Source organism: Aspergillus aculeatinus (genome assembly GCF_003184765.1).
Source record: "Aspergillus aculeatinus CBS 121060 unplaced genomic scaffold BO66scaffold_37, whole genome shotgun sequence".
NCBI lineage: Eukaryota > Fungi > Ascomycota > Eurotiomycetes > Eurotiales > Aspergillaceae > Aspergillus > Aspergillus aculeatinus.
This window is the reverse complement of record NW_020291506.1, coordinates 353,852-377,541: the sequence shown is the minus strand read 5'-3', so window position 1 is coordinate 377,541 and position 23,690 is coordinate 353,852. Positions and strand designations below refer to the sequence as shown.

At 55.5% G+C, this 23,690-nt stretch overlaps 10 protein-coding genes across 10 annotated transcripts; 5 read left to right on the top strand and 5 right to left on the bottom strand.

The window, feature by feature from the left end:
* On the top strand, nucleotides 1-1,639 carry BO66DRAFT_393370 (putative neutral amino acid permease). The gene is made up of 3 exons (XM_025647743.1): nucleotides 1-204; nucleotides 268-697; nucleotides 777-1,639. The coding sequence occupies exons 1-3, from the start codon at nucleotides 21-23 to the stop codon at nucleotides 1,627-1,629; spliced, it is 1,467 nt and encodes a 488-aa protein (XP_025502000.1). The 5' UTR covers nucleotides 1-20; the 3' UTR covers nucleotides 1,630-1,639.
* A 64-nt stretch (nucleotides 1,640-1,703) lies between these two features.
* Nucleotides 1,704-2,533, bottom strand: BO66DRAFT_136015 (uncharacterized protein). Its single transcript, XM_025642018.1, has one exon. It carries the CDS (start codon nucleotides 2,296-2,298, stop codon nucleotides 1,870-1,872), a length of 429 nt encoding a protein of 142 aa, XP_025501999.1. The 5' UTR covers nucleotides 2,299-2,533; the 3' UTR covers nucleotides 1,704-1,869.
* mpkC (mitogen-activated protein kinase mpkC) lies at nucleotides 2,534-4,647 on the bottom strand. Its single transcript, XM_025642019.1, has 9 exons — nucleotides 4,452-4,647; nucleotides 4,302-4,349; nucleotides 4,071-4,200; nucleotides 3,961-4,004; nucleotides 3,788-3,887; nucleotides 3,381-3,737; nucleotides 3,252-3,330; nucleotides 3,013-3,196; nucleotides 2,534-2,958 (listed from the first exon to the last, which is right to left on the bottom strand). The coding sequence occupies exons 1-9, from the start codon at nucleotides 4,505-4,507 to the stop codon at nucleotides 2,769-2,771; spliced, it is 1,188 nt and encodes a 395-aa protein (XP_025501998.1). The 5' UTR covers nucleotides 4,508-4,647; the 3' UTR covers nucleotides 2,534-2,768.
* Nucleotides 4,648-5,765: 1,118 nt separating this feature from the next.
* BO66DRAFT_393368 (uncharacterized protein) lies at nucleotides 5,766-6,075 on the top strand (the record flags this gene model as incomplete). Its single annotated transcript, XM_025647742.1, has 1 exon — nucleotides 5,766-6,075. The coding sequence occupies exon 1, from the start codon at nucleotides 5,906-5,908 to the stop codon at nucleotides 6,071-6,073; it is 168 nt and encodes a 55-aa protein (XP_025501997.1). The 5' UTR covers nucleotides 5,766-5,905.
* Nucleotides 6,076-6,847: 772 nt separating this feature from the next.
* BO66DRAFT_135968 (cation-translocating P-type ATPase) lies at nucleotides 6,848-10,487 on the top strand. Its single transcript, XM_025642017.1, has one exon. It carries the CDS (start codon nucleotides 7,015-7,017, stop codon nucleotides 10,342-10,344), a length of 3,330 nt encoding a protein of 1,109 aa, XP_025501996.1. The 5' UTR covers nucleotides 6,848-7,014; the 3' UTR covers nucleotides 10,345-10,487.
* Nucleotides 10,488-10,721: 234 nt separating this feature from the next.
* Nucleotides 10,722-14,317, bottom strand: BO66DRAFT_430206 (putative DEAD box helicase involved in nonsense mediated decay; the record flags this gene model as incomplete). The annotated part of the gene is made up of 4 exons (XM_025650512.1): nucleotides 13,822-14,317; nucleotides 13,389-13,747; nucleotides 11,334-13,333; nucleotides 10,722-11,269 (listed from the first exon to the last, which is right to left on the bottom strand). The coding sequence occupies exons 1-4, from the start codon at nucleotides 14,218-14,220 to the stop codon at nucleotides 10,722-10,724; spliced, it is 3,306 nt and encodes a 1,101-aa protein (XP_025501995.1). The 5' UTR covers nucleotides 14,221-14,317.
* A 977-nt stretch (nucleotides 14,318-15,294) lies between these two features.
* Nucleotides 15,295-17,928, top strand: BO66DRAFT_393366 (WD40 repeat domain-containing protein). Its single transcript, XM_025647741.1, has 3 exons — nucleotides 15,295-15,745; nucleotides 15,816-17,475; nucleotides 17,529-17,928. The coding sequence occupies exons 1-3, from the start codon at nucleotides 15,703-15,705 to the stop codon at nucleotides 17,749-17,751; spliced, it is 1,926 nt and encodes a 641-aa protein (XP_025501994.1). The 5' UTR covers nucleotides 15,295-15,702; the 3' UTR covers nucleotides 17,752-17,928.
* A 153-nt stretch (nucleotides 17,929-18,081) lies between these two features.
* On the bottom strand, nucleotides 18,082-19,379 carry BO66DRAFT_421806 (uncharacterized protein; the record flags this gene model as incomplete). The annotated part of the gene is made up of 1 exon (XM_025649994.1): nucleotides 18,082-19,379. The coding sequence occupies exon 1, from the start codon at nucleotides 19,153-19,155 to the stop codon at nucleotides 18,082-18,084; it is 1,074 nt and encodes a 357-aa protein (XP_025501993.1). The 5' UTR covers nucleotides 19,156-19,379.
* A 51-nt stretch (nucleotides 19,380-19,430) lies between these two features.
* On the top strand, nucleotides 19,431-20,747 carry BO66DRAFT_135946 (PRP38 family protein). Its single transcript, XM_025642016.1, has one exon. It carries the CDS (start codon nucleotides 19,707-19,709, stop codon nucleotides 20,463-20,465), a length of 759 nt encoding a protein of 252 aa, XP_025501992.1. The 5' UTR covers nucleotides 19,431-19,706; the 3' UTR covers nucleotides 20,466-20,747.
* Nucleotides 20,748-20,933: 186 nt separating this feature from the next.
* BO66DRAFT_430202 (heme-dependent oxidative N-demethylase family protein) lies at nucleotides 20,934-23,010 on the bottom strand. The gene is made up of 3 exons (XM_025650511.1): nucleotides 22,099-23,010; nucleotides 21,565-22,033; nucleotides 20,934-21,492 (listed from the first exon to the last, which is right to left on the bottom strand). The coding sequence occupies exons 1-3, from the start codon at nucleotides 22,622-22,624 to the stop codon at nucleotides 21,012-21,014; spliced, it is 1,476 nt and encodes a 491-aa protein (XP_025501991.1). The 5' UTR covers nucleotides 22,625-23,010; the 3' UTR covers nucleotides 20,934-21,011.
* Nucleotides 23,011-23,690: the final 680 nt, after the last annotated feature.

The window sequence follows — 23,690 nt, the reverse complement described above, 5'->3', positions numbered from 1 at the left end:
TCAGTTGAGATTCAACCACGATGACAAACGAGGGCAAAGACATCAAAATTTCACCAGCGATGCCTGGTGAAGACATTGTCGTCGCAGACACCGAGCACATCAAATCCAATAATGACGGGCTTGAAGAAGTCTTCCAACAAAGCGAAGGCCAAGTGGACTTTCGGACCGTGAGCTGGATCCGGGCATCAGCCATTTTTCTGAAGAGTTCGTTCCCCCTTACCCCAAACATCCATCGAGATCACTCACTAACCAAGAGTTGATACACAGTGCTCTTCGCGACCGGCATCCTCTCGATTCCCTCGGTCATGTACGACCTAGGCGCCGTCCCCGGGGCCCTCAACGTGCTCGGCTGGTGCGGTCTCAACACGTATGGCGCCCTCGTGCTCGGTGATTTCCGAGAACGCTACCCACAATGCCACACGGTCGCCGACATGGCGCAGTTGATGGGGGGTCCGATCTTCCGAGAGGTGGTAGGGTTCTTGTTCGTCATGACCTATGTGATCACGGCAGCCTCAGGGGTGATCGGGGTATCGGCGGCCTTCAACGCGCTGTCGCTGCACTCGCTGTGCACGGTGTGGTTCTCGGTGATTGCCACCATCATCATCGCCCTCTGCGCCAGTGTGCGGAAGTTCTCCCACATTGGGTGGTTGACCTGGGTCGGGTTTTTCAGCATCCTCGCTGCGGTATTCATCATCGTGTAGGTCTTATCCCTTTCCTGTTGCCTTCTGGCCCACGCCCATCTCATTTTATAACATGACTAACACACTCGAAAAAAGCATTGGAGTAACCACCCTCGACCGACCGTCAGCGGCGCCTCAAGAAGGCCTATTCGACCTGGGTTACCACCTAGTCGGCCACCCGACCTTCGCCGCCGGCATAACCGCCTCATCGACCATCTTCGTCTCCTCATCGGCGACCTCAGCATTTCTCCCCGTCATCGCGGAGATGCGCCCGCCCACCGCCCGGGCCTACCGGAAAGCCGTCGCTCTGTGCATGAGCTTCGTCACCGCCAGCTACCTGACCTTCAGCCTGGTCCTGTATCACTACTGCGGGAAATGGGTCGCCTCGCCGGCGCTGGGCAGTGCAGGTCCCGTCCTCAAGCGGGTGGCGTATGGCATCGCTCTTCCGGGATTGCTGGTCAGCGGAGCGCTGTACGTCCACGTCGCGGCCAAGTATCTCTTCGTCCGGGTGCTGCGCGGCTCCCCGCAGCGGAGACGGCACCTCCAGGCTAACACCCCTGTGCACTGGGGTACGTGGTTAGCATGCGTTGTGGGTATGGCGGCCATAGCGTGGGTACTGGCTAGTGCCATCCCGGTGTTCACATATGTGTTAGCTTTGGTCGGGGCGTTGGGGTTCGCGCCCTTGGCAATCAGTTTGCCCGGGATCTGTTGGTTGTATGTTAATGTTTACCGTGGTCGAGGGGATCGGGGCGAGGAGGATGGGCAATCGTGGTACAAGAGGTGGACGAGAGTGGGGTTGATTGCAGTGCATGTTGGATTGGTGCTGCTGGGGTTGTTCATGATGGTCGGGGGAACATATGGTGTTGTGGTCCAGATCCAGGAGGCGTATAGAGATGGAAGCGTGGATGGGGTGTTTTCTTGCGCGGATAACAGTGGGACGGTGTCCTGACCAGTTCTTATATGTGTATATCAGAGAATGTTCGATCGCGGTTTTTGATCTCGCATGCATATGCTCGGTAGTATTCCCGTATATCTAACCCGGTTAGCCATCAAATGTAGGATATTGCATAGAAACACGATAAGTTCAAATGGCGCAAGCATCAGCGTCCAGGTAGAAAGATATTATCTCATTCCCACTGCAATAAGAATAGCTACAAAGAACGACGGCGCAACGCTGCATCAAGAAACTTCATACACGGTCATGAAAACAAAACCTTGTCCGATTGCTCCCACAGTTGACAGAAAAGCGCCGGATTTGCATCTCTTGATCCTGGATCCTCATAACTTGGCACGTCGACGCCGTCGAATTGAGATGGACGGTGGTGCTATTGATCTGGCTGCACTGGGTATCGCTGGAAAACGCAACCGAACAGTTTGAGCCTTTGGCGATTTGCACGATGTATCCCAATGCACCGCCGTTCAGAATAGCATCGTGACATGGTAGACTGGTGTTCCCAGAGAAGTATGTGGTCTGGCCGGTGCATCGTTTGTTTTGGTACAGTGAGATCTGCCAGGCAGTTGTCGAATTGATTGTGGATCCTTTGAGTGATGGGAATGCGTAGGTGATATGGCAGAGGAGGCTGATTATGATTGACCAGATTGCAAGCATTTCATTCATTTTAGAGTCTGGATCGTAGACCGTGGGATTGTCGAAGGTAGTGGATGTGAGAGGAGCTTATGGGCTGATAGGTAGTCTGCGTATGCAATGCTGCGATGGTGTCGAGGTAGGTGGATAGATGCTAGAAGGAAGGTAGCTCACGTCGGAGGGTGCAGCAATGTAGGCATTTCTCGCTGCGGCTGTGCCGAGTGTATGAACAGCCCAGAGGGATGGGGTAGCGATGGGTTGAAGGCTCTTGGAATAGGTAGGTAAATGTGGTTCGAGGTTCATGTGATCGAAAAGCAAATGGGGCAAGGGGCGGGGTTAGTTGACCTCCTTACTATCGGAGGTGAGTATTTTTGGAAGGAACATGTGCGTCATGATGTCACCTGCTCCAGGAATTTTTGCACACAGTGCTGTGATAGATACTACCTGTACCTTCTCTCCCTTGCTTTTCGCTTTCATGTGAATGAACCAATAGATGGCATGGGCTAAATCTGCAGGTATTGCAGGATGTCTTGGTCAATATTGTCGACAGCAGTCTGGTATATGCCATCAACTGGCTGGGGGCCTAGACCAGCTGCACCATCAATACCAAATGCCAGATCAGCAGATGCGCCTGGGTCGACAGTAGACTGTCCCGTTGGACCAAGGTCGTGGAAATCAACCACCTCGGAGTATCTATGGTTCATGTCAGTCGGTCCAAGGTACGCCGCAGATAACCTTTGAACATACATCATAATCTTCCACTCATCAATGGAATGGACGGCATCCTGGAATGACCAGTCAAACATAGTCTCTGCGACCGGTTCATCGTTAGGGTCGTGATAAACAGCTAGGTATGGATGTTCTAAAGCCTCCTCAGCGGATATGCGTTTGTCGGGATCGATCACGAGCATTTTGGAGAGCAGATCAACGGCTATTTACAACCTGTTAGATCTCAGTCCCTTAGGTTTGTCTACTGGTGTACTCACCTTGCGCATCGGCTCCGGGAAACAGGGATGCCCACACAGGAGGTTTGCGTTTGCCCAGGGACTGGACGATCTGCAAAGTCTGGGAGATGTTAGAGCCTGAGCCAAACCTTGGTCACTCGACTAGCTTACTGTCTTCGTGCTGATCCTCTGGATCACTTCATCCGGTGGGCTTCCCAGCGCTTCCGTGATCAGGAAGAACTGGTTGATGTGGTCCTTGCCGGGGAACAAGGGCTTTCCACGCAGCATCTCAGCAACAATGCAGCCGGCACTCCAAATGTCGACCTGTTTGCCGTATCTCTGCCAAGTCAACATGATCTCCGGCGCTCTGTAGTATCTCGTGGACACATAGCCCGTCATCTGGGGCTCTTGCACTCGAGCCAGGCCGAAGTCACAGATCTTCAAGTCACAGTTCTCGTTGATCAGGAGATTACCAGGCTTGAGATCCCGATGGATGACCCCAGCCGAATGAATGTATTTTAGTCCCCGCTAGTCTTCATTAGCAAGAGTAAGATGCAGCACAACCCGAGGATATTTACCAGAAGCTGATACGTGAAGTACTGTACAAACTTGCCATCGAGGGGCTTGGAAGTGAGGAGTCGATTCAGATCGGTCCCCAGGAGCTCGGTGACAAGGTACCTGATCTTCCCTGTCAGTATCTCCACATTGATCTGTTCCCACGTGGTGATGTGAGTTTCGGGGTCCCACTTACACGTCCTCGGACGGGGAGATGAAGATATCACTCAGGCCAATGAGCTTGTGTAGCAACGCGTTAGCATGCGAAAGCGAAGAAGGGAAGGAAGATCCGGAACACCAGCATACATTTTCATGACGTAAATGCTTGAGCAGCTTGACTTCCCGATACGTGCGCTTAGCGATCGTGGGGTTCGAGAAGGGCTTCATCATCTTCTTGATGGCCACTGGTTGGCGGGCGATGAGATCGTTTGCGGAGCTGCAGGATTTATTTTTGGATCAGCCCATGTGCCCCATTCCCTTTTTTGCTTCTTACCAGCAGGATACTATAGGAACGTATGGGAGCAGGGGAGCCAATACCAGACAAGCCCAAAGGCCCCAAGTCCGACCGGTTGAAGGTCCGCATATCTAGAGAAATTAAAAGTTTAGCTTGCGGGGGAGCGGTTCGTCCAACTATTAGGTACTACTACCAGGTTTTTAGAAAAGAAAAACATCGGCGGGGATTCTTGCCTGTTTGTGGTTTCGAAGGTGGTTCCCAGGATCTGCGAGCGAATGAACTCGGCCATGACCGTGGGTTTGGTAGATCCGATCGGGGAAAGGCAGTTTGTGTACTGCAAGAGTACTGTACGGATGGAGACGATGAGGAGGTTTGTTGATGGAGGATGGATACTGGAATACTGATGGTGATGATGATGATGATGCAAATACAGCGCAATGAACGAAGAATAATGTCAGTGGCGAGGTTCAAGGGGGAAGAGGTTTTATCGTCAGGGCGGTTGTATGACAGCTTGACAAAGGTGCATCTCGATCGGCCGCTAGTGTTAAGGGAGTGCCTCGGCCTGTTCGGTCACGTCTGTGGCGCTCTCGAGGGGCTGCTTAGACGCTTCCGGACTCTTCTATCGGCGCAGAAGTGATGGAAACAAAGATGAAAAATGGCCAGCGATTGGTGGGATGAGTTACCAGCCAGCCAGCAAAGCTGCAGGGAGGTGTTTTGTTGTGTTGTACGAATAATGTATGTAGGATGTTTGAGGAGAGGGGGAAGAAAAGAGAGAACCGGGGAGCAGGGAAGATGAAGGATGAAGGATGGAGGGGTGGATGAATGAATAGGTACAGACAGTAAGTTAATGTTACTGTTGTAGTAAGCAAGCATCAGCAGTTCCTCTCCCCGACAATGAGTACTGTAAGTCTGTAACTACTGTAGACTAAACAGTCTAGAGTGCGACCCATGGTCTCATCTCCGTCTTTGCTCCACCCCACCCGTTGACCCGGGGGTATCTCCAGCACCTAAACAATTATGGATCTCTCAGGGACGAACTACTCGTTGGAAGTATTCTCCTAAATTACGCTTGAGGATGAACTGACCCAGTGCATGCAGCGATGTGAGGGGCGGTCATGTACAGTACAGACATACAGATACATACCAAGTACAGGCGGTACATACTCTCCATCTCGCATCGAGCGTTCCAGAACATGGGGCCCTGGTCGACAACAATCAAGGCAAAGGCGAGTTGGAAGTGTCGAGAAGAGCAGAGAAACCGGACTGTGCCTGTCAATCGCAGTTTAGCCGCGGGAGAAATACTCCCCACGAGCCAATAGTCGTGCTGCTGCAGATGTGCTGTGACATCATCGATGGATCAGCTTGGGTTAAGGTGGTGTTGATCTTTGCCTTTATGGTCACATTCATAATCTATGGACTTGAAAGACGAATGAACTGGATTGCTGCGGAAATTAACTTACCTAGTAGCCAATTTCCCTTTCCACTTTACACAGTAGATTCAAATTAGCGCTTCTTGTTGCCTACTGGCTAGTAGCCAGAAGTACATGTCGGTGTGTGTGGTCTCGGACTACTGGGTCACATGACGCGAGAAATTATCAACACTACAGTAGTTAGCTGTAGCTAGTTCCTTCCACTACGGAGTACGGAGTACTAATTCAAGCAATATTTAGAGCCTCACCGAAGGACTATGAACGAACAGATTCTAAATATCCCTAAGCAATCCCAGATTACCCTAGAAGGGAATATTAGGCAAAAGACCTTGAGGGGTTTTACTTCAAACTACATATATGTTTTGGGACCTTGTATGCCTAAGGCACTTATAAGTTTATGCCTGACGGGCGTCTTAGCCCGTTAGTACTCGTACTCCTGCAGCCGCTCGTCCAAGGTCCCTCTCTCTGCTGGACGCGCGTGGCGGAGATGCTGCCAGCAAAAAGTCGAAAGGTCGCCCTATTCAGATCCGAACCACGACAAATGCCGCATCAATCTGGCCTGATGGGGGATTTTGTACGCGGGATTAGTTTGAGCGATTGAGTAGGCTGGTCGTTGCCAAAGAGGCACCGATCCTCTGCTCCACATGCTGACTGGCCAGAGAAATTCCCTCAGGGCTTCTATCTCGGTGAAGGCAACACTGCTTCAGGATCTCGAAAAATCCTTGAAGGGATCAGGCTGAGGCTCTGGGACACTTGCTTGGAAGCTTTATCTGCTGAATCGTGGAATTTCGTGCCATATACATCCCAGCCTTATAATTCAGGTACTATGGGATTCTACGATCGTACATGCCAAGCTTCTCCGGAATGTGCAGCAGGGGGAAAAGCACAGACCAACCTACCTAAGGTTATATGGAAAAGGGTCGTCGGACGAACAAACACCCCCCCGATCCACCCCAGCCAGAGTAGGGCTATCGGAGATCCACATGCTTGGTATGAGGGATTTCCGGAAGAGCCTCTCCTCCACTCGCTAGGGAACTCTTAGGGTACAGTAAGAAGGCAAGAGAGAACAGTGCGAGCAAAATCTATCGGCGGAAGCTGTCTCCCCTTCTTCATTTGCCATCATGGTTAGCCCTCATTATCACGGTGCTCTTGGCGATGTCGAAGAGCTTCTGTCATGGCTGCCCCGATGGAAATAAATACTGCAGTCGTCTGCATTGCCATTCACTGCACAGTAACCCACCCAACCTACCATTATCTATCTCTTGAAACGTGAGACGTGCGTGCTGCCCTGACCTACGCTGGCTGTGCGTGCTTTGTGATACCTCCCTTGCATCGCCCCAACCCCATTACTTCGGCTCTCACAGACATGTCCTCTTCTCCTGCAGGCGGTGCTGTCTCGGATGACAAGCCTCGGACCTCCCTAGAGTCGGACTTGGAATCCGATGGCCACAGCCCCAATGGCAGAAGTCGAGCAACGCAGTTTCACTCCATCAACTTCGACAACGAGACTCATCCCGCCACCAACAACCGGTCGATCTACAATGTGACGCGGTCTCGAAGCCGGGATACCGTCCGCAGTGCCCGCAGCATTTCCCAATCATCTCCGGAGGCTGGCATTCCCATCGAATTCCGTACCATCTCCTTCCAGATATCCGAATCCCAGGCTGCAACTCAAGAGGTCCTCAAGGCTCGCGGCGAGAAGGAGAAGAAGCCGGACCAAGATTACTTCGAAGGCTTGGACTTCCATCTCCTGTCCACCGAGACACTATGCCAACACCTCAATGTCGACGCCAACCAAGGGTTGAGCGCCGATGCAGCCCAGACTCGTCTGCAGCGGGACGGCAAGAATGCCGTCGCCCACCACGGTGAGAACTACTTCAAGAAGGTCTTCTGGTACGTCTTTGGTGGCTTCTGCTCGGTGCTGTGGATTGGTGTGATCATCTTCTTCCTCTGCTGGCAGCCGTTGAGCAACCCTCCGTCGGTAACCAACCTCGCCATGGCCATCCTGGTCATCATCGTCATTGCCTTGCAAGCCTCCTTCTCCGCCTTCCAGGATTGGTCCACCTCTCGGGTCATGAACTCCATCCTGGGGCTCCTGCCCTCCGATGCGATGGTCATGCGGGACGGAAATCTTGTTCGAGTGCCGGCCGCGGACTTGGTTGCGGGCGATCTGGTCCACATCTCCATTGGCAACAAGGTTCCCGCCGACATGCGCATCATTCGCAGCTCTGGCGATGTGCGATTTGACCGGTCCATCCTCACGGGGGAGTCTGACGAGGTCGAGGGAGCGACCGATGCCACGGACCAGAACTTCCTCGAGACGCGCAATATCGCCCTCATGGGCACCAGTGTCACCAACGGCAATGCTGTCGGTGTCGTGGTCCTGACTGGCGGCCGATCGGTGATGGGCCGGCTGGCCTCGATCACCGCCACCGTCAAGGAGAAGCCCACGCTCATCCAGAAAGAGATTTCCCGCTTCGTGCGCATCATCGTGGTGTTGACTGTCATTCTGGCGGCCGCGATTCTCTTCACCTGGGTGGGATGGCTTCGCGTGGACCAGCCCGGCTTCATGAACGTCGTAGAAATGCTGAACGACGTGATGGGCTGTGTGGTGGCTTTCATCCCCGAAGGCATGCCGGTGGGTGTCGCTCTCACCCTGATGATTGTGGCCAAACGCATGAAGGCGAACCACATCCTACCCAAAGGGTTAGCTACGGTCGAGACCCTGGGCTGCGTCAATGTCATCTGCTCCGACAAGACGGGCACTCTCACCCAGAACAAGATGTTCGTCCAGTCTTTGGGGTTGGTTGACCAGGAGTTTGACATGGAGGCCCTGAAAAGCGGCCAGGAAAAGTCGATTCCGATCCCAACTGCCTTGGAGCCTCTAGTGCGAGGATCCACCCTGTGCAACGATGCTTTCTTCGACCAAGAGACCATAGACTTGCCCATCAACGAGCGGACGGTGAATGGAAATGCCACTGACGCTGCTGTGCTCCGCTGGGTCGAGACGCTGCGGCCGCACGGCAGTGCCGGCTTGCATGAGTACGAACGCGTCCACCAGATCCCGTTCAATTCGAAAAACAAATGGATGCTCACGGTACACAAAACTCCCCAGTTCCCTACGCGCTGTCTGGTCTATGTCAAGGGGGCGCCCGATGTTCTCGTGCCGCATTGTACATCGTACCTGTCCGGAGACGGATTCCCCAAGCCCATGGACGCCGCCGCCCGCGAATCCTTCTCGGCCTTTCAGCAGAAACTCTCGCGTCGGGCCCAGCGCGTGATCGTGCTGTGTCAGAAGGACTACATCCCCACGGCGGCAGTCGGCACGAATGACTTCAACGACGAGATCCTGGCCCGCGGAGTGCAAGATCTCACCATTGTCGGCATCTTCGGCATCGTCGACCCTGCTCGCCCCGAGATCCCGGCCACGGTTGCCGCCTGTCGCCGCGCCGGCATCCGCTTTTTCATGGTCACCGGTGATTTCGGCCTGACTGCGGCCGCCATCGCCCGAGACATCGGCATTTTCACTGGCACGGCCGAGCCGGACACTGTCTCCGACCTGCAAGCGTGGTCTGCAGACGGTGGTGGGGACGAGGGGGCGTCGTCCACGAAACACTCGAGACGGAGCCTGCTGGTGGAGGGGTCGCAGATCCCCGCGCTACACCAGGCCCAATGGGCCGCGATCTGCCAGTACGAGGAGGTCGTCTTCGCACGCACCACACCCGAGCAGAAACTGCGCATCGTCGAGGAGCTCAAGGCCCGGGACAACGTGGTGGCAGTGACGGGCGACGGAGTCAACGATGCCCCCGCGCTGCGCGCGGCCGACGTCGGGATCGCGGTGGTCTCCGGCAGCGACGTGGCCATCGAGGCGGCGGACCTCGTGCTGATGGATCGCTTCGACTCGATCATCGACGCCATCCGGCTGGGCCGGCTGGTCTTCCAGAACCTGCAGAAGGTGATCGCCTACCTGCTCCCGGCGGGCAGCTGGTCGGAGATCTGGCCGGTGGTCATGAACGTGTTCTTCGGCGTGCCGCTCCCGCTCAGCTCGTTCCTGATGATCATCGTCTGCGTCTTCACGGATCTGTTCCTGTCGCTGTCGCTGATCATGGAGAAGGAGGAGTTCGACCTGCTCAGCATCCCACCCCGCAACCACAAGACCGACCACCTGATCAACCTGAAGATCTACGGCCAGGCGTACCTGTTCATCGGCGTCATCGAGGCCGTCAGCGCCCACGCCATGTTCTTCCTGTACATGTACAAGCACGCGGGCATCCCCTTCCACGCCCTCGTCTTCGCCTTCGGGAAGTACGCCGACGGCTTCTACGGCTACACCGAGGCGGAGCTGGCCCACTTCAACGCGGTCGGCCAGAGTGTCTACTTCGTCTCGCTGGTGATCATGCAGTGGGGCAACATCCTCTCCGTACGCAACAAGCGCCGGTCCATCCTGCAGGCCGACCCTCTCCGCAAGAAGCAGCGCAACCTGTGGCTGCCCTTGGCGATCCTGGTGTCGCTGGCCATCGCCATCTTCGTGACGGAAGAACCCGGCCTGCAGTCCTTGTTCAACACCGCGTCTATTCCGCTGGAGTTCTGGTGTATCCCGCTGGGCCTTGCGGTGGGGGTCTTGATGATGGATGAGACCAGGAAGGTCGTCGTGGGCATGTTTCCCCACAGCGTGGTCGCGAAAGTTGCTTGGTGATCATCCACCAAGGAATGAAGTACTGTACATAGCTCATCAAGTAAAGACATGATCACAATGCCGTGGGATTAGCGGCCCAAGATCAACAACGACATATGATTCACGAATGACATGTATTATTCGTATCAGACTATCAGACCCGTGGTTACGCAGGGACTCAACCAAGTATACAGCGGCTGTATTTTCCACAACGTTGGTGCAGGTGATGCTGCTGCAGCACCTCCATCGGGTAAGCATATGACAATTGCAGCAAAACAAGCCACTTATACACTATCGACTCGATATTGTCCACGGTGTACAGGGTTGAGACCTCTGCAATGAAATAGACCCTCTCCTGCAAGGCTAGTAATTATCCCATTGGTGAAGGTATTCTAATCTCACTCATCGTACAAGTCCAGAAGTGACACCGACATCCGTCGGGGAGTCGCCTTCGCCCCCTTCTCTCCTGCCTGGTCCTTACCGCCGCCCCCTCCTTGCTCGTCATCCATCACCATAAGATCCTCCATCGCGGTGCATAGATCCGTATCTGGCGAACTCGGCATTTTACTGGCTCGAGCCTTTTCAAACAAGATTGCGTCGTGTTCTTTGACTCCTCCGCTGGCATAGGCTTGGTAGGCGCGGATGCCTTCGGGGCGGGGATCCGCTTTCGGTTCCACCGGGACGTGGACGTGCAACTCCGCCGCCGTTGCTGCAGCGTAACTCGTCTCCAAGTCTACTTGGCAACTCGTACACGAACATGAATGTTGGGACGAGCATAATGACCGACACTTGTGACCGCATTCCCATCTCTTGTTGCAGACGCTGTCGCACACGACTCGTGAGTGGGGGAAGCTATGGCATTTCAGGCTGCATAAATGGCCGCAGTCGAGCTTCTCGCCGCACTTTTTATAGCATCCTCCATTTATGTAGTCCCATTCGGAGGGGCCTGAGTGAAGACAAAGTACCATTAGCATCGAACCTATCTCAAGCCAGGGGGAGGAGTAACCCACTTTTCATGAAGGTCCTCTCTTTATGCTTCACGCAGGTCAGGGGCAGCTTCACCCCGACTCGCTGGGGCTTCATGATGGAGACAACACGGCTCCACAAGTCGCTATGGACTGCAGCAAAATTTGCATTCCCGAAAATATAGAATCCGCATCTGGCACGCGACAACGCAACGCAGACACGGTTCTCGATGGACAAGAATCCGATGTTGTCACCACCGCTACGGACCATGGAGAGAATGACGACCTCGTTTTCTTCACCTTGATAGGAGTCGACGGTAACGACCTTGAGGTACAGGCCTTGAAGGTAAGGGTGTCTTTTCATAAGGCTCAGCAGATGCTTTCTCTGTCCATTGTAGAAGGTCAAAATGGTGATCTCGTGGACAGGCACACCGTTCTGTATTAGATAAACAAAGAACCCCACGATCATCTGTGCTTCGGTCTCATTATACTTCGATGCAAAGCTGTCTCGAGTCTCAGGCCAATTATGAGTGAAGAAGTAAGACCGGCGGTCCCCCATACCAACCACTTTGGGGCGTTGAAGCACCGATCTATGGTCCTCGAGGGTGCCGTAGATGGGCTCCAGCAACTGCCGTACCTCCGGGGGCATTCGTCTCTGCCATCGCAAGGTGACGTAGCCCATGTTGTTATTCACTAGCCGTTCAAACATCGAGATATCGAGGTAGAAGGGATCCCCTTCCAGGTCTTGCACAGTGCAATTTCCTCGCAGTTGCTGATGATCGCCGACGAGTATCAGGTGCTGAAGAGAGTCAAAACATGCAGCTGCGATTGGGGCTTCAATTGCTTCAGCGGCCTCCTCAATCAGCACAATCCTGGGCTTCAAACTCGAGACGAGACCTCTGTACTTGCTCAAGCCGGTAGCAGTCATGCCGATGACCTTTGCGCTTCGAAGGATTGCATGATCTAGCTCCCATCGACCAGCTTGTATCCACCTGCAATTCTTCTGGTACTTGGAAGCAAGTTCACGGAGCCGTTTTGTGATTTTCTCCTTGAGCAGCTGCCGCATTGAGTCGTATATGTGTCCTCGTGCTTCTGGCTTGACCTTCCACAAATCTGCGAACTTGGTATGGTTGGAAGGTAACCCACTGGGGAAAGAATGGCTCCGCCCACACATGCTGTCAAGAATGTAGAAAAATCGGCCTTGTAGGTACTCAAAACCGTCATCTTCGAGCCCTTGCTCCGCCTCAAGTTCTTTCAACTGTTCGTATTCGAGGTCAATCTCATCTTCTGCGAATCCGAAGTTGTCCTCTGCATATTTGACCTGGAAAGGCACCGCTTCTTCCCCTAGCCAGGCGACTAAAGGATCGATGATGCCTTCTTTGTCAGAACTGATCCAGTCTTCTGCTCCTTTTTTGAGCGAGTTTAGCTGAGCCTCAGTCAGCACGCCGTACTGGACGAAGAACTCCGACGAGAGCGGCGCACCCACGCGCTCGGCCCCGAATGGCTCTAGGAGGTCGGCTATCTCTTTGGTCAGTCTTCTGTAGTCGAAACTGGCTGCTGTTCCCGCACCGCCACTGATTACAGCCATCTCATTTGCTCTAATAGCGAAGAGAGTGCGCAGTTTGACACCGGCATCCGAGCTGCGCGCGCCCAGACGGATATATTTCTCTTCGAAGAGCGAGACCAGTCTGAGCAGCTGATCCAAGGCATGGTTCGTCTGAGAGGCAAGGATTATGGGCGGGTCATTGGGTTTCATGTTGGAGAGCAAGATCTTCAACGCAAGAACTGACACATATGTTTTGCCAGTCCCCGGGGGACCTTGTACAATGGACAGTCGCTTGGCCAGCATGTTATGAAGGGCTTCCCATTGGGTTGCATCACGATCTCCAATCGGCACCGATGGCCATCCTGCAAGCAGGTCAATTCGACTGTCTTCCTCGCACTCCTCGATGATTGCCTGGAGATCGACGCGAGGGTTGCTTTTCACATACTCCGGGGGCTCGATCTGAGGATTAAGCCGGCATATGTGGTCGGATAGAGGAAAACTGCATATCATGGTTAAATACCGGACATGAGATGAAAGAATACAACACTACTTACCTTTCCTGGTCGATTTTCTGCAAGGCCGTCATCGTGTGTCTAACCGACTCAAAGTACCCGTCTTTCGCTTCGACCATCAGCCACTCTTTCTGGGGATCGAACTCGACATCCTGGGGCTTCGCGAAGAAGATGTCTATCTGCGGAGGCTTCATCTTCACGCTCTCCAGAGCCCTGCTCGCCACCACAGCGACGACACATTGCGTCCGAAAGACATCGTCTGCTGGGGAGAGCGCGACAAGGGATCCAGTGATCAGACGCTTCGAGTACTCCCAAGCGATATTCTTCCCCGCTCGATGTGTTGAAAACTGAATCCGGAAACCCAGCCCCTTCGGTGAGCAAGTGACACCGATGATGTAAACCTGGTGGTCGTAGAGGTGAGCCGAGATCCAAAACCCCAGAGACCGGGCTGGCTTATAGGATCGAAGTGACATACCTTCTCGTAGATCGAGGCAACTTTGTTCTCCATCATGTCTGGGTGTTCGCGAACATGTGCTACGGCATCCCGCAGCGGAGCGACTGCATCCTCTCGCAGCAGCTCATAGTGTGCTTTGAGGTACGCGTGCTCCGACTCCCAGGGACCGAAGATGTTGTTGGGGGCGAGGTCAACGAAGTTCTCGTCGTCTTCATCTTCTTCCGCGATGCCCATGATCTCCGCTGAAGAAGGCAGCTCCGGGCGATTCAGCCATGGCTCCGGGGTTTCGGGCTTGGAAGGGAAAAGATAGTTTCTGATCTCGGGACAGGCGTGGTCTTTCTTTTCTGGATGGACTTCTGCTGGCTCGGGGAGCTTGCTTGTGTAGAGGAAGAGCCCGCGTTTCTGCTTCTTGTGCTTCATATTGTGGGTTGTTTGTCGAACGAGGGAACGACTTTGGAAGGACTCGTGTTGACGGAATCTGTTGTAGGTGCTAAGTATGAGGGTGCTGGCAATTGCGTGTTAGATTTCCTGATAATCTGAGGGGCAATGGGTGGGTTTGTTGGCAAACTTGGAATCATAAGTCTGTGTTATGTTAGAAATAATTCTCGACCCTGTCAAGCAAGTGGTTCTGTAGTGAGAGGGAAATGACAGTAGACGTTTCGAGGTTAGGATGTGTGTTGCCTAGTCCTCAACAACCAAAACAATTGCGTTCTGGGTGCAAAACGAGGACTTCAGACAATTGTAGTATGTGCAATTTTGAATGGAAAACTAAGCTGCACTCAATATGAGCCGGTGCAGTTTTAACAGAAGAATCTCATTCACTGTATAGGTAAAGCCAAAAGCAAGAAAGAGGTCCCTGGCTTTCCAGAGGCGCGGTTTTTCAGTAACTTGTTCAGATGAAAAATGTCTGGCCAAATTCACGCATTAGAACACAGCTAGCTTAAGTTCTACAGCTCCATGGCTTCCTTCACCTTCTCTTTCTCATGCGGGATGTTGCCTCACCTCGAGGCACTTGCGATCGCCAGACCTAGGTGTTTTTTACATATTTTCAGAGAGTCTGTTTGTCTTTTCCATAAACTATTAACTATAACACTTCCTAAGCATCGCGTAATGGACTCAAACAGACTGAGAACCAGCCAGTCATCCCAAAAGTATAGCCGGATCGTTGTTTGTTTGCATGAGCAACAATGCCGGCAAACAGACATCCCCAACGAAGATCTAGACTAGGCCCTGGCTGTATGGACGTATAAAAGCGTGCCACCTGGAATTACTTTTGCAAGTTGGGCCACAGCAGTTTTCCAGCAAGAACACCTCATCCTCCCAGATCTACCAAAATGAGCAGGATACAAAGAAGCTGCGGCCGCCAACAAACAGCCACAGCATCTATCATGAATCGAAGTATACCCACTCTTCCAAGTAGTCGAAAAATGTTGATCCGGGGAAAGATTCCGCTAACCGTGTTCGGCATGCGTCTTTGCAGCCTCCATACTCAGGCACCAACTAGGCGGTCAGCATGCTCGTCCCGGGGAAAAGGTACAGCCATGAGCGATTCACCAACTGATCGCAATCCTTGGCCTATATCGCAGTACTCTATATTTTGGGGGCGTCAATGGAGGTCCTGATACAATTCGATCTATAATCCCGAGAAATGTGCTCTCGAAGACCTTTATATAACGGGAATATTCACTGAAACTAGAACAGTACAATGCGCGCATGGCATGCGACTCCAATAACCCCGATTCATTGACCTCTTATTGAAGCCCCCACCCTACCCACCGACAAGGGTTCTAGCAACCCCAGCCGCGCAAACACTCTATATTACTGGCGACTTCACACTCGCGGTGCCGTTCACTTCCTTGCTTTCACATATAACTATAATCCCCGGCGATTTCCTGTTGCAAAATGGCCTCCCTCGCAGAAGATGACGACGATCGCGATCTTGCCGGTAGAGACCCCCTCCTCTCTCCCATGACCTCTTTCAGCAGCAGTCGACTAACATATTCCCGCGACAATAGGCTCCCAAGACGGCAGCTCCGACAATGAGATGGACGATACGCTCCGGGATGCAGACGACGGGGTCAACGACAACGAAGCGGACGCCGACGCCGAAGACGCCGACCCCGATGCGGAAAGCCAGTCCAACGTGTCCGAGAGCGCGGGGGTCGCGACGCAACAGAATCAGGACGTGGAGATGACGTCGCCGGGGGCCGCGAACGTCGCGTCTCCGGTATCTGTATACCACCCTCCGGTGCGACCGGAGTGCCTCACGGCCTCGACGTTCGACATCGTCCCCACGACGGCGGCCCCGCACAGCACCTCGATCAACGCGGTGACGGCCACGGCGGATATGCGATGGGTGTTCAGCGGGGGCTCGGACGGATACGTGCGGAAATTCAACTGGGTGGACTCGATTAACAGTAAGCTGATGCTTACGGTCGCGCAGCGGCACCCGTTCGTGGACAGCGTGATCAAGGCCGGCGTGCTGATGACCTACTGGGAGAACATGGATGGGAACACGATATCGCCGGTCTACTCGCTGGCGAGCCAGAGTGAGGGACTGTGGCTGTTGTCCGGTCAGGAGTCGGGCAACATCCGCCTGCAGTCCGTCCGCCACGAGGAGGGCAAGGAGATCGCTCTCCTGCGGCAGCACACCTCGGCCGTCTCGGTGCTGACCCTGACCTCCGACGAGAAGTCCCTGCTGTCCGGCAGCTGGGACAAGCGGCTCTTCGACTGGGATCTGAACACCGGACAGACGCGCCGCGCGTTCGGGTCGACCGCGGGGCAGATTTCGGCGATCGAGATGCGCCCGGAGTCCAGCCTCCCTGTGCCGAAGGATATCATCGAACCGCCACAGCCGAACGGCACGTACTCGTCGAACTACCAGGCGGCAGGGGGGGAGAATAGCTTCGGATCCATGGACACGTCCAACGACCAAGGCGAGAATGACGCTGACCCGGACCCGCAGGCGGGCTCGCCAGCGGACTCGCTCTTTGGCGGCGCCGACTCTCTGTTCGGCGACGGCGACGGGCCCGGCGGTGACGAGGCGGGCGGATCAGGCAACGCGTTCGGCATTGATGACGATGACGAGTTTGGCAAAGCACTCACTAACGGAGTGCCTCCGGAGGCCGATGCCCCGGGCGAGCCAGAGACGAGCCACAACGAGGCGGCAGAAGCAGCAGCACCACCACCCCCAGCGCCCGCGGCTGCCGTCCCAGCGCCCCCCGACCCCAACGCCATGGACCAGGCGCCGGATTCGACCGACCCCGTCCAGCCCAACGGCGCTCCCGCGCCGGTCGTCAACGGCCTGCCTCACGCGGAGGAGATCGAGCCGACCGCACAGAGCACTGCATTCAGCGAGCCGGCACAACCCGAGCACACGCCCAGCAACGACAACACCTTCCTGGGGGCGTCGATCGACGGCACGATCCGCATCTGGGATCGACGGCAGCCGGACCCAGTGGCGCGGATCATCCCGCGCAATGCTCCTCCGTGGTGTATGAATGCGTGCTGGTCCCCGGACGGGAACTACATCTACGCGGGACGGCGCAATGGGACCGTGGAGGAATACAGTCTCCACAAGGGATTGAGGGATCCGGAGCGGACGTTCAAGTTCCCGCAGGGCAGTGGGCCGGTGACGGCGCTGAGGGCGATGCCCAATGGCCGGCATATTGTCTGGTAGGTTCGGTCTGCTGATGGGCAGAATAAACAAGCTAACTGATACGATGCAGTGCATCTCATGATATCCTTCGACTGTACGATCTGAAGCATGAGCAGGTGACTCGACACTCGACGGTGCCTTTCCTCATCATCCCGGGACATCGGACGGGTACGGTGTCGCAGCTGTACATCGACCAGGCGTGTCGGTTTATGGTGTCGACGAGTGGGAACCGGGGATGGGAGGGGAACACGACGGAGGTGTTGTTGGGATATGAGATCGGGGTGCCTCGGTGATGCCTCGGATGTTTGGCGAGGTGTCTTCACTAGGGGTAGCGTAGTAGGCGGTCCCAGCTGCGTACCATTAAACAACGTCACCCTATATTACCTACAGGCCATAGATATGGTACATCAACGACCACAGCAGTGACTACCCTCTGGCCTTCAAATCTACAACTTCCTTCCCAAACCCACCGCCAGAATATAGTGTTAATCTATAGCATCAATTCTCATTACAACTCATATAGAACACCCACACACCGAACACACACCCCAAAGCCCAAAATCATAAATCATAACCATCATCATAGAAAAGCCGCCTATAAACTCCAACCAAAACCAACAAACTCAATCATAAAACCCCTCAAACTCCACCCCCGGACAAACCCCCTCCACCCCCCGCCTCCACGCCCCATACAACTCATTCCCCTCCCACCTCACCCTCCCATCCTCCTCCGTCTCAAAGACCACATACCCCGCCTGTTCCCCAACCCCAGCATCAGCATCAGTATCACCCTCCGCAACGCCCCTAACGCCCCTAACCAACCCCCCAACCTCCCGCCGCATGACATGCCCCCTCGCCTCGACCTGCCCCACACTCCCCACCCGATTGACGGTGACCAGATACGCCCCGCCGCCGGGCAAGACGCTCTCTCTCTCCGGACGCAACGGCACCGCCATCCACGCGGGGTTATTGTACGAGTCCGGGCGGGCGGGATCGTGCTTGCCGGGGAGCGGGTGGGAGAGCAGCACGGCGTCGAGATTGGGGACGGAGGCGACGAGGCCCGGGGTCTGCAGGTAGAGGACGCTGTCGTAGGAGACGAACTGCATCTGGCCGTGGCGGAGGAGGTGGGCGTCTGTGGTTTGGTGGCCTGTGTCGATGGGGAGGAGCCAGATGCTGTTGGCTAGGGCGGCGGTGCGGAGGTGGGCGAGGGCTTGGGTTATGGTTGCGTGTTTGGGGTCGGTGTCGGTGGTAGCGGGGGGGCTGGAGGGGGTGTACAGCTGGTCCCATTCGCGCGGGTACATGAAGAGACGGTCTTGGATGCGCGTGCGGTTGGTGGGGTCGGTTGCTGCGGTCAGGGAGTGGAAGAAGAGGATCGCGCTGCAGATGTGGCTTGGGTCGGGGCGGGTGAGGAGCTGGAGGTAGGCGTAGGTGCCTTCTGCTGCGGGGGTGGGGTCTTGGTTTGGCGGGGTTATGGGGTTTTGTTGTTGTTGTTGCTGGTTTGGTGGGGTGTTGAGGAGGATGGATTGGTCCTCGTTGTGACGGGGTAGGGATAGCTCTGGTGCGCGGATGGCATGTTGGATGTTGCGGACGGATTGCTGCTGGAGGACGTAGCCGGACAGGAAGAGGAGGAAGGTGAAGGTGCAGATGATGCCGGAGGAGATGATCACCGAGACGGTCGAGGAGGTCAGGAGGACCATTGCGATTGCGATTGCGATTGCGATTGCGATTGCGATTGCGATTGCGATTGCGATTGCAATTGCGATGTCAACTACATGGGCTGGAGGTATGTACAGTACAATCTGAAGTATGAAGTATGCTTGTTGATAATGATAATGCGGGGGAGGAATGGGAGCCCATGTACTGGAATGTGTATGCAGTCAAGAAAAGAAAAGATAGAGTTATGAATAACCTTCCACCAGGCACATCCCTCTTCCCACTAGGTGGTAGTAGTAGGACTCATAATTATTGCCTCACCGTTCATATCTAGAATCATCGGCGCATAATATAAACACCGACTCAGCCCATGTTTCAGACGAAGAGTGATTTCGTTGTCCGCGCGACAATCGATAAGAAAGAAGGCTTGGCAGAGGGAGCTGGTGCCAAGAACGAACTCCGAACGCCTGCCTGCACCTAACTTTCCACTCCCCTCCCTCTCTTCTTCTTCTTACCTTACGCCGCCGCATCCTATCCTTTTCCTTTCCCTCCCCACTCATCTTGACTTTCTCCAAAACATAAAAAGAAAAAGAAAATGACCCACCGCGCCGACGCATCCTCCTTCCTCGACAACCGAGGCTACACCGGCCCGCTCATCCGCGGCGTCAACCCGGCGACGCTCTTCGAGAAGGCGGTCCGCGACCGCATCACCGACTCCTACTACTGGAAGGAGCAATGCTTCGGTCTGAACGCGGCCACCCTGTGCGACCGCGCCGTCGACCTCACCTGCATCGGCGGCGTGTACGGCGTGGCCGAGAAGCCCACCCCGTTCCTGTGTCTCGCCTTCAAGCTCCTCCAGCTCAACCCGGACCGCGACATCATCCTCGAGTATCTGAACTTCACCGATCCCGACACCGAAGATCCCCCGACCTACAACAACCCGAACGGGAATAACGGCGGGAATAACGACGAGAACAGCGATGGGAGTGACGCGGTCGTCAAAGCGCGGGGCGACTTCAAGTACCTCCGCGCGCTGGCGGCGTTCTACGTGCGGCTGACCTTCCCCGCAGCGGACGTCTACAAGACCCTCGAGCCGCTGCTGCTGGACTACCGGAAGCTGAAGCGCCGGGTGCGCGACTCGTTCACCCTGACGTACGTGGATCAGTTTGTCGATGAGCTGTTGACCAAGGATCGTGTCTGTGGTACGAGTCTGTGGAAGCTGCCGCCGCGGCAGCAGTTGGAGGATTTGGAGTTGTTGGACGAGCGGGTGAGTCCGCTGCAGGCGGAGCTGGAGGAGATGGAGAGGAGTGATGACGAGGACGACAAAGAGGAGGGGGAGGAGAAGGATGATTGAGGCAGACCTTGGCAGTTTGCGAGTTGTGCTGTCATCGATGGATGCATTGATGCGCACGAAGGAAAGAGAAAGCTTCACACGCCTGGCTAGCTCCTGCAGGCTAGGTCGGCTGGCAGCCCCCCGGATTCGTGTAGGTCACCAACTGGGTGCTCCGCGTTTCGGGAATGTCCTGACAAACCAGCCTGTGGCCTAGGTGCATACCCTGTGTCAGAGGCAGGAGATGGTATCGACCCTGTACCTTATGATCTGGCCGTGACGTTCCCTTGGGTGAGATGCATCGCAAAACCCTACGATCTACACAATTGGAAGAAGCGCAAGTCTGAGCACTCGCTGGTCCTCGACTCGACTACTCTGCTTCAGAATCAGCCAGCAGGGAGACTAAATCTCAACACCAGCTTCAGCCTTCGACCAGGGAAGATACAAGTTAATGGGCATTCAGAGATACCTAAGTCTTAGTCTCACCTACATCCCAACTTAAACAAAGAGAACCACCAATCAATACACAAAAGCCACCCAGCTTAATCACCAGATAACCACGAGAATACTCTAAAACCCCTGCTGCCGATGCCACTTGTCCTGCCACCCCTTAAACCACGGACTCTCTTCCAGAGTCGCGACCTCCCAACCTTTAGGAACCAACCCACTCTCCTCCTGCTCTTGGGCCCATTTCTCCAGATTCGGCAGAACCACGTGCTCTACATGCCACGTCCCCTTGTACTCCATCAGATTCTTCTTCCCGTGTTTCAGGACCGTCGCCGCGAGCGCCGGCACGCCCGGCTCGTCGCGGAACTCGGTGACGGGGGTGAACAGCGCCTTGAAGTTGAAGACCACGGCCGCTGACAGCGGCAGCCGCCGCAGCGTCTGCCAGTCGACGCGGAGGTTGCAGTCCTCCAGCTTGAGGGCCGGGTCCTGGGACAGCCGCAACACCTCGTGCGGATCGCCCTGGGGCATGTACAGGGGTTCGCCCACCTCCAGACCCCAGGACCCGCGCTGAATAGGCTTATCGGCGGGCATCTTGGTGAAGAACCTGTCCGGATATCAACATTAGCCGCATCCCAACACACGTTTCACCCCCATCCCAATGAAAAGGGATACCCACCGATCCATCGAAAACCGCATCTTCTCCTTATAATCCGGGATCGTCTCGTGGATCTCATGCAGCTGCATCCCGATCTTCTTGCCGACATTCCACCCCAGCGAGGAGCACACGACGCCGGCCCGCAGGAAGTAGTACCCCGTGGTCTCGTCGCGCAGCATGATGCCGAAGTCCTCGGGGATGTGGTCGATGAGCACCTCGAGCGGGTGGCGGGCGGCGGTGACGTCCTGCGAGACGCCGAGGATGCGGTTGTGGAAGATGCGCCGGTCCTCGAGGGCGAAGTACTGCGGGTAGCGCGCGCACACGAACTGCAGCACCATCTCCATCAGCTCCTTGCAGGCCAGCTCGGACCCCGGCAGGGCGCCCAGCACGCCGCTGCCGTGCTGCGCGTACAGGGCGCGGCGCTGCGCGATGCGCGCGCGGTAGGTGCTCTCGAGCTCGATCCACCAGTCGGTCTCCATCTTCGTGAGGGCTGCCCCCGTAACACAGGAAGAGTCAGCCTTTCACCCCGGGTCTATGGTTGGAGGGGGAACATACACATGGTCTGATGGTACGCCCAGCGGAACGGGCGATAGGGCCGGGGCCGGGCCCGGTTGATGTCGAAACCCCGGTATGGCTGGGGCAGGGGCACGCCGCTGAGGGTCGCGTAGTCCGGGAAGTCGCCGAGGGCTTTGAGCTCGGCGACCGAGAAGCCCGTCGGGGTGTAGCGCCGGTCCGGGCTCGTGCGGTAGTCGGCCGTCATCGGCAGCATGTGCCGTTTGATCTCCTCCTCGTCGATGGCCTGGTAGGGGACGGCGAGCGGGAGCGCGGCCAGCGCCTGCCGGCGCGGCGGCGGGAGCGCGTCCACGTAGGACGGCCCCCCGTTCGCGGCGGCTTGTTTCTCGTTCGACGCCGGCGAGGACGGCCGTGTGCTGATTGGCGATCGGGCGTAGCTGCGCAGTCGCTGCATTAATGAGGTGCTGCTGCGGCCTTGCAGTCTATTCACCGCAAGATACACCCCCGAGACAGCGACCATGAAGAGGCCGAGCAGCCATACGTTGCTTCGGTCAAACATTGTTTCCATAGCTCCAACCCCGTCTCATCGGTGTTGTTTCAATAAATCGGCGCTAGACTCCAGACTTTCCCAGCGTTGCGTATCGCTATCCTGCTATGTCGACAGCGTAGATAGCGTAGAGGGTAGACAGCGCAGCCAGGCTTGACAGGGTAAACAGATAAAAACCTCATCCGGACGCACCGACATTATAAAGGCAACCCCATCACCCCATCATAGAGACACAAAAAGCTCCACCACCGACCTCATATCACCTCGAAAGGGAAGCGGGGGGGACATGTATGTATGTAACAAGCGACTCGTATCGATCTACCGTTTCCGGTCTGAAGCTCGGAGGGGGGGTGGTGATCAGCATGCAAAGGGCTTTTTACTGTGTTGGGTGCGCGAACGCAGAGATGATAAGGGGGCGCGGGGAGCAGCACATCCATGACATGCAGCTTGGTTTGGTCCAGTCCGGTCTGGTTTGATAGGGAGTGGCCATTGCCCCGTGGTGGATTCCCCCTGTGCAGGATGGTCGAGACACCACTGCAGGGTATGCACCCCGCGCTGATTGGAGCGTGGGAATGTAGAGAATGAGATGATTTGCTGGCTGGACTCTGGGCTTTATCTGCGTATCAGTCTCTCGTCTCTGGATGGATGTACTGTACTGCTTATCAGCTGCAGCTGCAGCTTCACTACGAGACAGCAGCGCCATGCAGTGACTTGATGGCTCAAGCACCTTTGCATCTATCTATCCCTCCATCTGAGAAAGACGGAGATGGCGAAGTGCAGCTACCTCTCCAAGGTACTGGGTAGTCTCCTTCCGCCTCGACCTACATTGTAACTGCGGTCGAGCGTGTCAAGGTAGAGATACAGACACTACGGAGTACGGAGTAGATAGCTACGATATCCAACCAAGCTCGGTTGTTATCACAGCGGGATGCGGGGGACCTCTGGCCGCAAGATAGGCACGGTACAGTACAGTACATGCAGGACAGTATCTCCTCGACCGCAGCTGACCGCTATCCGGGCCCGAGGACAGGATACCACTTTTGTCGGAATGGCACAGAGTGCAGCGCATTGCAGTGGTTGGGAGGGT

Excerpts from the sequence above, each read along its gene's own strand:
- BO66DRAFT_393366 (XM_025647741.1), top strand. The coding sequence starts at position 15,703 with ATGGCCTCCCTCGCAGAAGATGACGACGATCGCGATCTTGCCG. Across the intron at positions 15,746-15,815 it reads CGACGATCGCGATCTTGCCG|GCTCCCAAGACGGCAGCTCC; the intron begins GTAGAGACCCCC and ends CCGCGACAATAG. Across the intron at positions 17,476-17,528 it reads AATGGCCGGCATATTGTCTG|TGCATCTCATGATATCCTTC; the intron begins GTAGGTTCGGTC and ends GATACGATGCAG.
- BO66DRAFT_135968 (XM_025642017.1), top strand. The coding sequence starts at position 7,015 with ATGTCCTCTTCTCCTGCAGGCGGTGCTGTCTCGGATGACAAGCCTCGG.
- BO66DRAFT_136015 (XM_025642018.1), bottom strand. The coding sequence starts at position 2,298 with ATGAATGAAATGCTTGCAATCTGGTCAATCATAATCAGCCTCCTCTGC.
- BO66DRAFT_393370 (XM_025647743.1), top strand. The coding sequence starts at position 21 with ATGACAAACGAGGGCAAAGACATCAAAATTTCACCAGCGATGCCTGGT. Across the intron at positions 205-267 it reads ATCAGCCATTTTTCTGAAGA|TGCTCTTCGCGACCGGCATC; the intron begins GTTCGTTCCCCC and ends GTTGATACACAG. Across the intron at positions 698-776 it reads GCTGCGGTATTCATCATCGT|CATTGGAGTAACCACCCTCG; the intron begins GTAGGTCTTATC and ends ACTCGAAAAAAG.
- BO66DRAFT_135946 (XM_025642016.1), top strand. The coding sequence starts at position 19,707 with ATGACCCACCGCGCCGACGCATCCTCCTTCCTCGACAACCGAGGCTAC.
- BO66DRAFT_430202 (XM_025650511.1), bottom strand. The coding sequence starts at position 22,624 with ATGGAAACAATGTTTGACCGAAGCAACGTATGGCTGCTCGGCCTCTTC. Across the intron at positions 22,034-22,098 it reads GGCGTACCATCAGACCATGT|CCCTCACGAAGATGGAGACC; the intron begins GTATGTTCCCCC and ends TTACGGGGGCAG. Across the intron at positions 21,493-21,564 it reads ATGCGGTTTTCGATGGATCG|GTTCTTCACCAAGATGCCCG; the intron begins GTGGGTATCCCT and ends ATATCCGGACAG.
- mpkC (XM_025642019.1), bottom strand. The coding sequence starts at position 4,507 with ATGGCCGAGTTCATTCGCTCGCAGATCCTGGGAACCACCTTCGAAACC. Across the intron at positions 3,888-3,960 it reads ATCTCCCCGTCCGAGGACGT|GTACCTTGTCACCGAGCTCC; the intron begins GTAAGTGGGACC and ends AGGGAAGATCAG. Across the intron at positions 3,331-3,380 it reads AGAGGATCAGCACGAAGACA|ACTTTGCAGATCGTCCAGTC; the intron begins GTAAGCTAGTCG and ends AACATCTCCCAG.